The sequence below is a fragment of the Crinia signifera genome, chromosome 5 (genome assembly GCF_055691185.1).
Source record: "Crinia signifera chromosome 5, ASM5569118v1, whole genome shotgun sequence".
Taxonomy (NCBI): Eukaryota; Metazoa; Chordata; class Amphibia; order Anura; family Myobatrachidae; genus Crinia; species Crinia signifera.
In genome coordinates, this window is record NC_139221.1 from 221,838,908 (window position 1) to 221,853,970 (window position 15,063).

At 43.4% G+C, this 15,063-nt stretch overlaps 1 protein-coding gene across 1 annotated transcript in view; it reads right to left on the reverse strand.

Moving 5' to 3' along the window:
- Positions 1-6,141: 6,141 nt before the first annotated feature.
- The window catches only part of ULK4 (unc-51 like kinase 4), a 704,158-nt gene continuing 695,236 nt past the window's right edge, over positions 6,142-15,063 (reverse strand). The window contains exon 37 of the mRNA XM_083188569.1: positions 6,142-6,757. Within this exon, the coding sequence (XP_083044695.1) occupies positions 6,694-6,757 (64 nt within the window). The 3' untranslated portion in view covers positions 6,142-6,693. The remainder of the gene's footprint in view (positions 6,758-15,063) is intronic.

Consider the following 15,063-nt stretch of genomic DNA (forward strand, 5'->3'; position numbering starts at 1 on the left):
TAGTCAGTCCAAACTGGTGCCAGACATGGCAGATTTTGGTATGTAAACTCTTACTGAGTGAAACATCCACAAAGGACACCCCACTAAATTCCTTAGGAAGGAGTAAAATGCCATGAGGTGTCTTATTCAAAAGCTCCGGATGTCCTGAACCCAGGAGGCTCCAGCCAAGCTTCACCAGAAATGGTACCTGGCAGGCAACAGAACTGGTAATTGTAAGCCAAGTGGGAAGCCAATCCCACTACATTTTTGTAATCCTGAGATTCAAGGTTGAAATAATAAAATCTCAATCCTGGGATGGAATTGTACACAGGAACAAGACAAAATATAGAAACATAGAATATGACGGACCCTACTTGATCCTTATTTCTTTGTAAGGTGTCCTTATATCTATCTCAGGCATGGTTTAATCTCAGCCTCTTCCACCTCTAATGGGAGACTATTCCACTTGTCCACTACCCTGTCTATGAAGTCATTTTTTTGAGATTTCCTCTGAACCTCTCTCCGTCTAGTTTCAGTGCATGTCCTCGTGTTCTAATACTTCCCTTCATTTGAAGAATGTTTCCCTCCTGAACCTTGTTAAAACCCTTGATATATTTAAAAGATTCTTTCATATCCCCAATTTTCTTTCTCTGCTCCAATTCAACATTGACACGGAAGAATTTTAATCCAAACACAAATGTAATCAGTTAAATTAATGCAATTTAATAGTGACCGGTCAATTGTTATACTAACAATAATTTCACATATAAACATATATAAAAGAACAAATTAATATCCTAAATATTAAGTAGCATAAATATTCTATATCTCGAAAGGTGGATGATTTATATATGCAATTAATAGTCCTCCTCTGTAAGTACGAAGTACAGGATAAAGTTCATACCCCAATGGTAATGATATGCCAATATAGAGTGATCATTGATGCTCCCTTATGATGAATTAGCATTTTACTCAATGGGTGATGTGATAATCCAGCACAGGCTTCCCTTCAGGATGTTTGCAGTCTCACACACCCTGCTGCAGATTAAGCCACCATATGCAGGGGTGCCATGTATCACGGTAATAGTCCCTTCTGCGCTAGTGATTTATACACTTTTAGTATTGAGAGTTCTGTTAGGAACGTCTCTTGAAACATACGTATTCCATTTTTCTGAATATCCCTGGGGGAGACTTTTTATACGTCAAAGCATTAACCCTACCGACCAGTCAGCCTAGCCAGAGTCCCAGCGAGCCTGGAACGCATACTGGGAATTGGAGAACCACAAGTCCCAGCATGTGGCCCATTCATGGGCTTGCTGGGACTCTTAGTTTCACAACAAAACCCAATGGTTTCTTCTATTTTCTTTACTCTTTATCAGCCCGGTGGCCACCGCTTCAGGGCCACCGGGGACAGCACCAGGCTTCAGCATGGCCAGGTAAGTCCTGGAGGTGGGACCCCTTTATTGGGGGGGTCACCACTCCCCCAGGGCCCCTGGCCAGGCTGACCGGTCGGTAGGGTTAATGCTTTGGCCGGGGGGACTTGTATAAAAAGTCTCCCCCCAGCTGTGGCATTACCCTGCTGGCTGGTTCTTAAGCCTGTACGGATCTGACTGATTCGTGCAGGCTGAAGCCAAATACCCCTGAAAAATGAAGTATATTTTCCAGGCCTATTTGCCCGGCAATTAGCGGGCACATCCCGCTGATTGCCGATAATTACCGGTCGTATTGAAAATACGACCGGTTAGTAAATTAGGAATCACCATTCTTTTGAATGGTGATTCCTATTTGTATTCTGTCATTGGCGTATAGATACGTATTTGTAAATATAAATACGAATAGGAATGGATGTATTTTCGAGATAGTAAATCCCGAAAATATGAATACATATAAAATAGGCGTATTTTTAGATACGAATTAGGCTTAGTAAATTTCCCCCGGTATGTTTCCCCAAATGAACACTTGAAACATGACTGCATTATATGTATACCTGGGAGAGATACATCATACAGCTAGGTTCCTTAGGAGGCATGCATTGGCACATGATGTTACACATTATTCAGGGGATCTCGAAGACTTTGATTATGGAATGTATTACTTTGTTCCGTTATGTTTGCTATTATTGTAAAACACAAAACTAGGGATATATTAAATATGTGTTTTGAATAAAAACATTCAAAGGTGTTAAGGGGGGTATTCAATGTTGGGTCACACCCTTCGTTTTTCTTGGTACTCACATGAAACAGTTGGTTCCCACACGCCCACTCTGTGTCAATTACTTTTCATACTGCCATCAAATAGAGACATACGCAAGACATGAATGCAACAGGATGTTGCACACATGCATTGTTGCACATATGCAGGTGCAGCACATCGATAATCAGCCACTGTGCAAATGCAGCCATGCCATCAGGTCACAATCATGCTGGTACATCTTAATTGTGTATATTGTAATTGTATAATTCAATCTTTTGTAAGAGTTTTCCATTGATCAGATTATGGATTGACTGTCTTCTACATTTAAACATATTTCATAGACTGTCACACACACAGAGCAAGCACAGATTGCTAGTGGAGGGTTTACAAATGCAGTCCATAATTGGAACATTGGAGCAAGTGCTGGAGGCCGGGGAAGTGGTAGATAAACCTAATACTAACACTGGATGTTAATGTATACATTGGTCTTTCTATGCATTGGATATTGTATGGAATAATATCTAACACTATATTAGGTCTTTAGTATAGGCTGCAGCAAACATTTAAATAATACAAATAAGTGGTCAGGAAAAGATTAAACATACTGTAACAAATTCATACACAAACATATCAGAACCATTACTGCACTTTCTACATTCACATTCTTCCACCTCATGGTAAGGCTCCTGTCTCTTCTTCCTGGTAGCTGCTATCTGGTCCAGTGCACTGATTGGAGACTCAGATTTACATACAGAGCAAACTTGGTAGAATAAGCTTCTGCCAATGGTCATATGCAGCAGCTCTGCTCTGGCCCTTAAAACTGCATTAAGTATTGGCAGCTCTAATAATCATATATACTATTGCTACTGTTGTCATAATGAGCCACTTGCCAAGAGGTGGGGGGTTTCCAGAGGGTCCGCCTCCTTATTTGCCTATGACACACATTTTGCTTATTTAACCCTCTGAGTGCCAACTTTGCTGTGAGAAATACTTAAGATATCTGCTAAAAATGGCAGCGCCGCTCACAACACTGCAATATTTAACTAAACTTCAATTAATTGACTTGGCTGTGTTTATGTTGATTTATACTAGAACAGTCGATGTGAGCGATGTTGGGATTTTTTTTGAGGATCACTCACAGCAATGTTGGCAATCAAATGGTTAATAATTTGATTAAAAAAGGATTCTAATCTTTACGGCCAGATATAGCTTTTGTTTTCATTTTAAACCATTAATTATATAATAAGCAATCATATTAGTTAGCATTCATTAATTACTGAGTAATTAATGAATGCTAATTGGCCAACACATTGTGGCCTAAACAGGACTCAAACCACTGATGGTATCATTATGAGTGGAAATGCAGTCAGAATGCATAACTATAGTCCCGCAGCCCCCGGGGAGGCTGCGGGACTATTGTTACTCACTGCCTTCAGCCGTCGGCACTTCTGTCTGCGCCAGGATCCGGATCTCCCAGCTACTGCTGCAGCGCTGCTAATACAAAAAAGTGACACTCGGAAAATGGCTGCCCCCATACTGCAGACAGTTTTTGAGGACGCTAGAGGAGGCAGCGGCCTCCTCATTAGCAGCAGTAGCCGGGACCCGGCGCAGACGGATGCAGCAGGGTGTAATGGCCGCACGGGGGAGCGGTGGGGGTTGTTTACCCTAGGGGGGGGGGTGCCGCCATGCAATTTTGGCAGGGGGGGAGGCGCATAATTAATAGTTACGCCACTGAGTCAGACATTATCCAGTGGATCATCCTATTGCCCAACAGCTGGATCACATGCCGGGTGGACAAACTCGATATCGATCCTGGCATTCTCCTGGAGACCAGCTTATGCTGTCCAGGCTATACTGATTTACCGAGTAAGAGCTATTACTGTGAGATGTATGTATTGCCTGCACAATGTAATGATTTATAAAGGAAAATATGAACCTTTTACACAAAATAATACACGGTCCCAAGTGAAAAACAACTAACAGCAATGTAAAATCAAAGACAGAATACAATTATTCAGTTTGGTCTTTTAGTATAAATTGATAGGTTAGCTCATAATTACTCTTCATGTCAGAGATTTGTATGTGAAAATGACATTTTTATTGCGATGTGTTTATACATCCAAAGAAAGAAGCATGTAAAAGAAGCACAACATATCAATAAACATGCAATTAGAATGTGCACTAGAAAACAAAACAAATGTTTTGTAGCCAATTACCCCAAACCTAAAAGGTTTGCACTACTTAAGTGTAATGCCTGTGCACGCACAAAGGAACATGTATCAATAGTAATCATAACTTAATGGTCTAATCAATTCTCCAGTCATACAATGCTTACTGAAAGCACATATCAATATTTTCTATCCACTCTCCGTAACATAAACTGACGGCCTAGATTTATCTATTTCAAATAAATCTGCAAACTATTTCAAATAAACATAGAGTAAACAAAAATCAAAAACAATTCGAATTCTGGGAATAATGGACCAGAATTAGTAAAAAAAAAAAGGTAATTGCATTTATTCTATATAATGTATGCGTAAGTTAAACACATAATAAATAATATTGCTTATTTAATAAAGGATACAAAAAAAATAAACCAAATGGCATTAATCATCTGATCACAAAATAGTACATAACATATATAACTGGGGGAGGGTAATTATAAACTCCAGGTAAAGACTAAATATATAGAAAATGAAAGGTAATGGCAATAACAAGTACAACCTATGTGGGGGTTGGGATCGTTTGGTCTACTAGCATTTGGTCAACACCACTAGGTTGACATGCAGCTAGGTCGACATGGAACTAGGTCGACATGACATTAGGTTGACACAAGCATTAGGTCGACATGGGCTAGGTCGACAGTCAAAAGGTCGACATGGGGTTTTCCACTGGTTTTTACCCAAATGTTGACACAGTCGACATGGACACAGTTTGAAATGCACTGCATCCCCTAGCATCGCTCGCTTCGCTCGTGATGCTTCGGCACAGTGCCTCGCTATGCTCAGCACACTATTTTATTCTCCCACCCGCCCTAGTGGATGGTAGGGCATGAAATACCACCTGTCGGCTAAAAAAACAGTGAAAAACCCCATGTCGACCTTTTGACTGTCGACCTAGGCCATGTCGACCTAATGCTTGTGTTGACCTAATGTCATGTCAACCTACAACTATGTCAACCTTGACCCATGTCGACCTAGTGGTGTCGACCCAATGCTTGTTGACCTAATGACTGTATCCCCTATGTAGTGTTGCATATAATAAGTAACTGAGTGACTGTGACAGTGTATAGATATCCGTCTTCTCTCATTGAACATATGCTGACTTTGGTACTTGTTTCCTATCTGGGCGCCCAGGTTTTCTACGTACGGCACCGTAATGAAATCGGATCGCATCGCATCGTACACATACACGATATTTAACGATGCGATGCGATGCGATTCGATTTCCCATAGGAAACAATGTGAAATGGCTCAATTTAGCCAAATTATAATAGGAACAATAGTAAATGGGCCAAAAACACCCCTGAACATTGAAATGTCCCCCCAAAAGTAGTTGACGCCACCCCGCCATCAACGTGAACCCGAAGCGTGGCGAGCGCAGCGAGCCCGCGAGGGGCGGCGGTACGCGTCCTCCGACCTTTTCATGCCCTACTATCCACTAGGGCGTGGAGTGAGAATAGAATAGTGTGGCGAGCCACCGAGCCCGAAGCGTGGCGAGCGCAGCGAGCCCCGCGAGGGGACGCGGATACCTTCACAGTTATACGCGTCCCCTCGCGGGCTTCCCTGGTGTCCATGGCGACGCGGACACCTGGGAAGCCCGCGAAGGGACGCGTTTACCTGTGAAGGTATCCGCGTCCCCTCGCGGGGCTCGCTGCGCTCGCCACGCTTCGGGCTCGGTGGCTCGCTGCGCTCGCCACGCTTCGGGTTCACGTTGATGGCGGGGTGGCGTCAACTACTTTTGGGGGGACATTCCACTGCTCTGTGGGTTTTTTTGGTGTTTCTGGCCCATTTACCATTCTTCCCTATGCTGATTTGGGTAAATTGATCCATTTCACATTGTTTCCTATGGGAAATCGAATCGGATCGCATCGCAACGCATCGTTCAATATCGTGTATGTGTACGATGCGATGCGATCAGATTTCTCTACGGAGAATAGCATGGTGCGCAATTAACTTAGCGGGCGCCCAGATAGGAAACAAGTACCCTGACTTTTATTCCAGCTCTGAATGTTTGTGTCAGCAATATCCAATATTATACTATCATCCTTCTGTCACTTGCCCCAGCAGTAGGTTAACTTGGTAACTAATTTTAATAGTATGCAAAAAATAATAATAATGGAAATACATTTAAATATGTATATACAAAAATAGATATTCACAGTCAATTAGCACACTGTTTAGTATTTTTCATAGAAATTCCAATTTGCTTGCATCTGGGAATGTACAGGTGTATGGATGTGCAGTTGAGTTCGGAAGCCGTCTTGAACATACATCTATGGTGGAATCCTCCAGCTGTCTATCAATGTCCAACTGTGCTGAGAATCTCTAATGCCAGTGATGTCACTGCAACATCGCCATTTAAGCTGAAATTAATCAAAGTATGTTACTGATAAGAACAAAGCAACAGCAATATTAATTACATTATACAATGATTTGCACCCCTAACAAATCCCTATAATAAAAAAAAAAAAAAAATGTTCCAAGAAATCTGAAAAGAAAAAGGAATCATGCCTTTAGCTTATACCCTACTAATGAGATACATCAGAAACATCTACAGGAGCAGCCACCCAGCATAACACATTATCAAGGTATGATCATCTCTAGAAATAAATTGTGCACCACTAACTTGCTCTCAAGGTGTTACAGTACTCTGAGGTCCAGGGGCCTAGCAAGATATACGAGTACCCCATTACAAAATTTCTACAGGTCCTCCACCAGCATTGTGCAGTATTTAGAGTAGGGTTGTACCTACCAGTGTCAGTAATTAGGGCATCATCCCCTCCCTCTCATAACACAGCCACCAGCCCTGGGCATAGAGGTGAGCCTCAGATAAACAGCCAGCTATAGACAACCAGCCAGAGCTTCAACTTTACATTTTGGTGCCCTGTTCCAGAATTGGGATAGTGCATGCCAAAGGCATGTGTAAAAAATATAGGGGTGTGGTTTCATGGGCAATGGGCATAACCACAGAATAGTACTAATACATATTACAGTATTTTCTGTTAGTCAAATCACACCACACCACACAGTAGATGCCCTTATACACATTATGCCATGGTAGAACATGTTATACAAGTTACTCCACGTAGAGCACATTACAGATGGGGCCGGGATCTTCTTTGCTGGCGAATCGCCAGAACGTCACCGCTGACGATCCGCCAGCAGCCCGGCTCGCCATCTGACTGAGACGCACGCGCGTCTCAGTTTCCATCGGCGGGGCTACGGAAACCCTGTCCGTCTCCGCTTCAGGGAGACAGACAGGGTTAGGGGAGGTGCGGGGAGGCGGTGGGGACCCCGGGTGACCGCTGACAAGCCGGCGGTGACCCGGGGGAAGCGCAGTAGGAAGGGGACATGCGCACACGAGATGTACAGATGGCGGGTGGCAGGGAATGGCGGCTGGCATCGCCATCGCCATCCCCTGCAATGATGAGACCTGCCCCATCTGTATGCACATTACACCACAGAAGAGCCTCTTACACACAATATGCCATGGTAGAGCATGTTACACAAATTACACTAGGTAGAGCGCCTTATTCAAATTATGCCAGGCAGAGTCCCTTACACACATTACACCAGGCAGAACACATTACACAAGGTAGAGCCTCTTGTACTCATTACACCAGGTAGAGCACCTTATACTCATTACACCAGGTAGAGCACCTTATACCAGTGAGGAGGAGGAAAGAACTGAGTGAATTTGTGTATGTGTCTGCATCCCCTGCACTCCCTCTCCATAGCAGCTATGTCTCACATACACTACTCAGAAATAGGTAGGTCATTATATTTAATTGTCAATTATTCTATTTCATCAGGCTCGGTGCCTAGGGACTGGTGAATTGCTGACTTAGTGCCTTCATTTTAAAAAAGTTTAAAAAATACGTATAGCGATGTAAAATCCCGGGCTTCCAAATTCTTTGATATCTGGCTGCCATATATACTTACACTGACTACCACAGACCGAGACAATATTAGAAAGGCTGTACAATTGTCTACTTGGTATAATATGACTATGTTGGAGAAGGGAGCGCCTCCCTTTTAATACGCCACGAAAAAGCCTTTAACCCCTTACCGACGCAGCCTGTTTTTGCCTTCCTGACAGAGCCCTTTTTTCAAATCTGACATGTATCACTTAAGTGGGGATAACTTTTTTTTGCTTTTACTTATCCCAGTGATCTTGAGATTGTTTTCTCGTGACACATTGTACTTCAAGTTAGTGGTAAATTTTGGTCGATACAGTCTGTGTTATTTTGTGAAAAATACCAAAATGTCGTAAAAAAACTGAAAATTTTGCAATTTGCAAAATGTTAAATTTTCTGCTTGTGAGACAAATAATCATACCACTCAAAATAGTTAATAACTAACATAGACCATATGTATACTTTATGTTTCCATCATTATTTCAACCTCCTTTTATTTTTTTTGGACACTAGGAGGCTTAAAATATGAATAGCAAATTCTCAAATTTTCAAGAAAATTTCAAACACTGATTTTTTTAGGGACCAGTTCAGTTCTGATGTGACTTTGAGGGACTTGTATGTGAGACACCCCCATAAATGATGCCATTTCAAAAACTGCACCCCTCACAGTATTCAAAACAGCATTTTGGAAGTTTGTTAACCCTTTAGGTGTTTCACAGGAATTAAAACAAAGTGTAGGTGAAATTTCAAAATTTCATTTTTTTTGCAGATTTGCAATTTTAATACATTTTTCTAAGGAACACAGTAGATTTTACTAGAGAAATGTGACTAAAAATTGATTCCCCCAATTCTTTTGTTTTCATAAATATCCTATATGTGGCCCTAGTGTGCACGTTGACCAAACCACAGGCTTCATAATAGAAGGAGCACCTATTTGATTTTGGAGCCTCCTTTTTATGAGATTATTTTTTAGGCACCATGTAGGTTTCTAGGCACCATAAGATGCTAAAAGTTAGGAACCCCCCCACAAGTGACCCCATTTTGCAAACTACACCCCTCAGGGAATTCATCTAGGGGTATAGTGTACATTTCAAACCCCCAGGGGTTTCACCAATTGTGGTACAACTGGGCTGTGAAAATGAAAAATTAAATTTTTTACACAAAAATGCAGTTCTGGCTCAAAATTTTTCATTTTCACAAGGAATGAAGGAGACAAAGCACCCCAAAATCTGTGCCCCAATTTCTCCCGAGTACGGCAATGCCTCATATGTGACCAAAAAATACCATTTGGGTGCATGGCAGGACTCAGAAGGGAAGGAGTGATATTTGGATTTTGCAGCACACATTCTGGTGGAATGAATGGTGGGTGCTATGTCGCATTAGCAAGACCCCCGAACCACCAATACAGTGGAACCCCCCCACAAGTGACCCCATTTTGCAAACTACACCCCTCAGGGAATTCATCTAGGGGTATAGTGTACATTTCAAACCCCAAGGGGTTTCACCAATTTTGGTACAACTGGGCTGTGAAAATGAAAAATTACATTTTTTTACACAAAAATGCAGTTCTGGCTCAAAATTTTTAATTTTCACAAGGAATGAAGGAGACAAAGCACCCCAAAATCTGTGCCCCTATTTCTCCCGAGTACGGCAATGCCTCATATGTGACCAAAAAATACCATTTGGGTGCATGGCAGGACTCAGAAGGGAAGGAGTGATATTTGGATTTTGCAGCACAAATTCTGGTGGAATGAATGGTGGGTGCTATGTCGCATTAGCAAGACCCCCGAAGCACCAATACAGTGGAACCCCCCCACAAGTGACCCCATTTTGCAAACTACACCCCTCAGGGAATTCATCTAGGGGTATAGTGTACATTTCAAACCCCCAGGGGTTTCACCAATTGTGGTACAACTGGGCTGTGAAAATGAAAAATTACATTTTTTACACAAAAATGCAGTTCTGGCTCAAAATTTTTCATTTTCACAAGGAATGAAGGAGACAAAGCACCCCAAAATCTGTGCCCCAATTTCTCCCGAGTACGGCAATGCCTCATATGTGACCAAAAAATGGCAGGACTCAGAAGGGAAGGAGTGACATTTGGATTTTGCAGCACAGATTCTGGTGGAATGAATGGTGGGTGCTATGTCGCATTAGCAAGACCCCCGAAGCACCAATACAGTGGAACCCCCCCACAAGTGACCCCATTTTGCAAACTACACCCCTCAGGGAATTCATCTAGGGGTATAGTGTACATTTCAAAACCCCAGGGGTTTCACCAATTTTGGTACAACTGGGCTGTGAAAATGAAAAATTACATTTTTTTACACAAAAATGCAGTTCTGGCTCAAAATTTTTCATTTTCACAAGGAATGAAGGAGACAAAGCACCCCAAAATCTGTGCCCCAATTTCTCCCGAGTACGGCAATGCCTCATATGTGACCAAAAATACCATTTGGGTGCATGGCAGGACTCAGAAGGGAAGGAGTGATATTTGGATTTTGCAGCACAGATTCTGGTGGAATGAATGGTGGGTGCTATGTCGCATTAGCAAGACCCCCGAAGCACGGTGAAATGATGAACCTAATAATCCATAGATGTGTGGTATATTTTAAAGCACTCCTTCATACATAGGCCGGGTTTGTCGGGGCAAGTTTCACAGTGGAAAATAGTTTGCTTTCGTATTCCCTTTTTATAGCAAACTTTGCACCTTTTTTGTGCCCTGCCCTTTTTTCCAGTGGAGGGGATTTCGTTAGGAAAATGCTGCCCTGATACAATACGGGGGCCAGTACTAGAAGTACGGGGGCCAGTACTAGAAGTACTGGGGCCAGTAATAGAAGTACTGGGGCCAGTACTAGAAGTACTGGGGCCAGTACTAGAAGTACTGGGGCCCTCTGCCTGCTGGTTCCCAAATATTAGGCCCTTTATGACTTCCTCTTGAAAGTGCATAAATGTCCCCGTCTGGCTGGTAGAACGGAATAGTACGTAAGCGTTATACAGTGCCATCTGGATGATATACACGGCCAGCTTCTTATACCATATTTTTGTTTTCCGCAGGGCACTGTACGGCTTCAGTACCTGATCTGAAAGATCCACTCCGCCCATGTACTTATTGTAATCTAGGATACAAATAGGTTTTGAGGTGTGGGTACTGGTACCTCGTACAGGGACGGAGGTGGTACTGTCTCCGTGAATTGTTCTCAGTATAAGGACATCCCTCTTGTCCTTATATTTGACCAACAACATATTTTCGGTGCATATTCCCCTGCTTTCACCCTTTCTCAGTAATTGGGCAACGTGCATTTTTGGGAGGCCTCTTTGGTTCTTGCGCACAGTACCGCAAGCTGCTGTACCTCTTGAACCAAGGGCCTTAAACAGGGGGATGCTGGTGTAAAAGTTATCCACATAGAGGTGATAACCCTTATCCAGGAAGGGGTGCACTAAATCCCAGACAATCTTTCCACTAACACCTACGAGGGAGGGGGGGCATTCTGGCGGTTCAATTCTTGTGTCCTTCCCTTCATATACCCTAAACCTGTGGGTGTACCCTGAGGTACTTTCGCACAGCTTATACATTTTTATGCCATACCTTGCCCTCTTATTGGGAAGGTACTGGCGGAATTTAACCCTTCCTTTAAAATGTATAAGTGACTCGTCTACACAAATGAATTTTTGGGGGATGTACATCTCAGCAAATTTGGCGCTGAAATGATCAATGACCGGCCTGACTTAAAAGCCGGTCATAGGGGGGATCATCTCTGGGTGGGCACTGTACATTATCGTTGTAATGCAAAAATTTAAGGATCGTCTCAAAACGAGTCCAGGTCATGGCCATACGATGAAGTGGGGTGCTGTACAGAACATCTGTACTCCAATATTGCCTAATTTCTGGCTTTTTAACTATGCCCATATGTAACACCAGACCCCAAAACGTCATCATCTCTACTGCATCTACAGGGGTCCACCTAGCAAATGATGACGTGGGGTTTTGGGCAATAAACTGCTGGGCATATAAATTACTTTGGTCCACCATTAAATTTATAAAATCATCAGAGAAAAGACTTTGAAAAAGTCAATTTCTTTGAGGCCTGTAGTATCAAATTGGATTCCTGGGTTGGCCAAAAACTCAGGAACCTGGGGCTCAAAATTGTCTGGTGGTGGGGTCCATACGAGATCAATCATTGGGGGGGGGTCTCAGCTGCTCTACGGGGGCGTCTTTGAGGGGGTCCCTCATCACTAGAGGAAGAAGAGGAGCTTAAGACGAATGCAAATTCATCGCTTTCTTCACTGGCTGTGTCAGTGTCAGAGGCAATAAGGGCATATGCCTCCTCCGCTGAAAACAGTCTTTGCGATGATTGGGACATTTTTATTATATTTGTGTAGGCGTGTATAGTGTAGGGGGGGGGGGGGGTACAAACTTTATTTTAACACGGGGGGTATGTAGTGTGTATGTAGTGCTTTAACACGTGTAAGTTAAAAGAAAAAAAAAAAGCTCCTGCGCCAAAAATTGAGCACAGATGTTGGTCAGTAACATCCGTCACTGATCAGCGCTCAGCGGGCACAGGACACCCACAAAAGCACCGTGGGTGTAAAAATTTTTTTTTAAAAAACACCACAGCACCCTCAAAAAAAAAAACTGCTGATCAGTGATGCAACACTGATTAGCAGTGAGGGGCAGCAGGCACACACCTGTGGGTGCAACCTGACAGGGTATATATAAAAAAAAAAACCTGCACCCCAAAAAAAATGCTGATCAGTTAGTTTACACTGATCAGCACAAAAGGGGGGCAACAGATACAAAATTATATCACACAATTTAAATCTCTGACACAATGACGCTGCTGCAGCGGCAGCACCAGCAGCACAAGCACCAGGAAGTCACAGCAGGAGCTGGCAGCACGGATGCCACCAACGCTGATCAGGTCAGTATAGGCACAGATGGGCACGGAGACCGCTCTGCACGCTGTTCCTGACCGGAATGGCGGCTGCAGGGCTGTCTCCGGTATTTCATTTGAGGTGTAATGGCTGTGATTGGTCCGTCGGTCCGACGGACCAATCACAGCCTTTGGGGGCAGGTGGGGTGACCACCAGTGACACCCTTACACCCGGTGGTGATTGGTGCTGTACTTAACAGCACCAATCACCACCGATCCCTGTGTCACCGGCGAACGTTATTCGCCGGTACACAGAAAACGCTGTAATTGGCTGTTCACATTGAACAGCCAATCACAGCGATCGCCGATGGGTGGGGGCATCGCTGCCCCCCCTGGGCAATGAGGGAAGATGTCTGCTGTCAGGGACAGCAGACATCGTCCCTCTGTCACCGCGTCTATAGACGCGGTGACAGTTTAATGGCATGACGTACATTTATGCCATGTGTCGGGAAGTACATCCCGACCATGACGTAAATTTACGTCAAATGTCGGGAAGGGGTTAATGTAATTCCACACTCTTTACTAACTTACTGTTTGCACTATGTTAGTCTGGTCCATGTCTATCCTTACATGTATATTTCTTATGTTACCTGCACCTATAACGTGATTTTCATTGATATGCTATGTGATGTCATCTTGTTATTTATCAATAAAAATTATATTTAAAAAAAATACGTATAGGAAATTATAGACCCGTAAGTCTAACATTAATAGGGGGAAATGACTGGAGGGTATTATAAGGGATAGCATTAAGGATTGCTTGAGGGTCAATACGATTATTAGTAGGAACAAGCATGAATTTGTGAGGGATAGGTCATGGTAAACAAACTTAATTAGCTTTTATGAGGAAGTGAGTGGGAACCTAGTGGAGTACCACAAGGTTCGGTACTTAGGCCATTCCTTTTTAATATTGTATTTGCAACCTAAGAGAAGGCCTTATGGGCCCCACACACAGCACAATTTTCAGGCATTTTCTGAGCGATTTTACTAAATCACTCAGAAAATGCCTGAAAATGCATGTAAATCGCTGTGTGTATAGCCCACACAGCGATTTGCATGCGCGCCCCCGCCGTTCTGAATCTGCACAAGATTCAGAACGGACCTGCCCGTCAATCAAGAGCAGTCGCTCAGAAGCTCCTGCTCATATGTGGCCTCGGATGTGAGCAGGGCCTTCTGAGCGACGCTGGACGCCGCCCTGATGTCCCACAACGCCGCCCCCCTTGCCACGCCGGACGCCGCCCCCCCTGCTCGCCGCACGAAAGCACAGTACCCGCCGCCCCACCGCCTTCCCCTGCTCCCTCCCCCCTCCCCCTGCTCGCCGCACGGAGACGGAGCAGGGGGAAAAAGCCACTCACCCACTCCACAAATCTGCTGCCTACCCGCAGCAACTCCCGGTCTCCCTGTCACCTGTCCTCCTCTGGCGGTACTTCAAGCCGCCTGCCCGCTCACACGTCCCCCTGCTGCTGCAGCTCCACTGCCACCAATGATAAGGCACCCCTATTTATTTATATATAAATAAAACCACTGCCGCCAATGACAAGGCTTCCCTAATTTTATATATATATATATATATATATATATATATATATATATATATATATATATATATATATAAAACCACTGCCACCAATAACAAGCCTTCCCTATATATATATATATATATATATATATATATGACCACTGCCACCAATACAAGCCTTCCCTATATATATATATATATATATATATATATATATATATATATATATATAAATAACCACTGCCACCAATATAGATAGATATATATAATGGAGATGATCCGGCTCTCCCTGTGTGGTG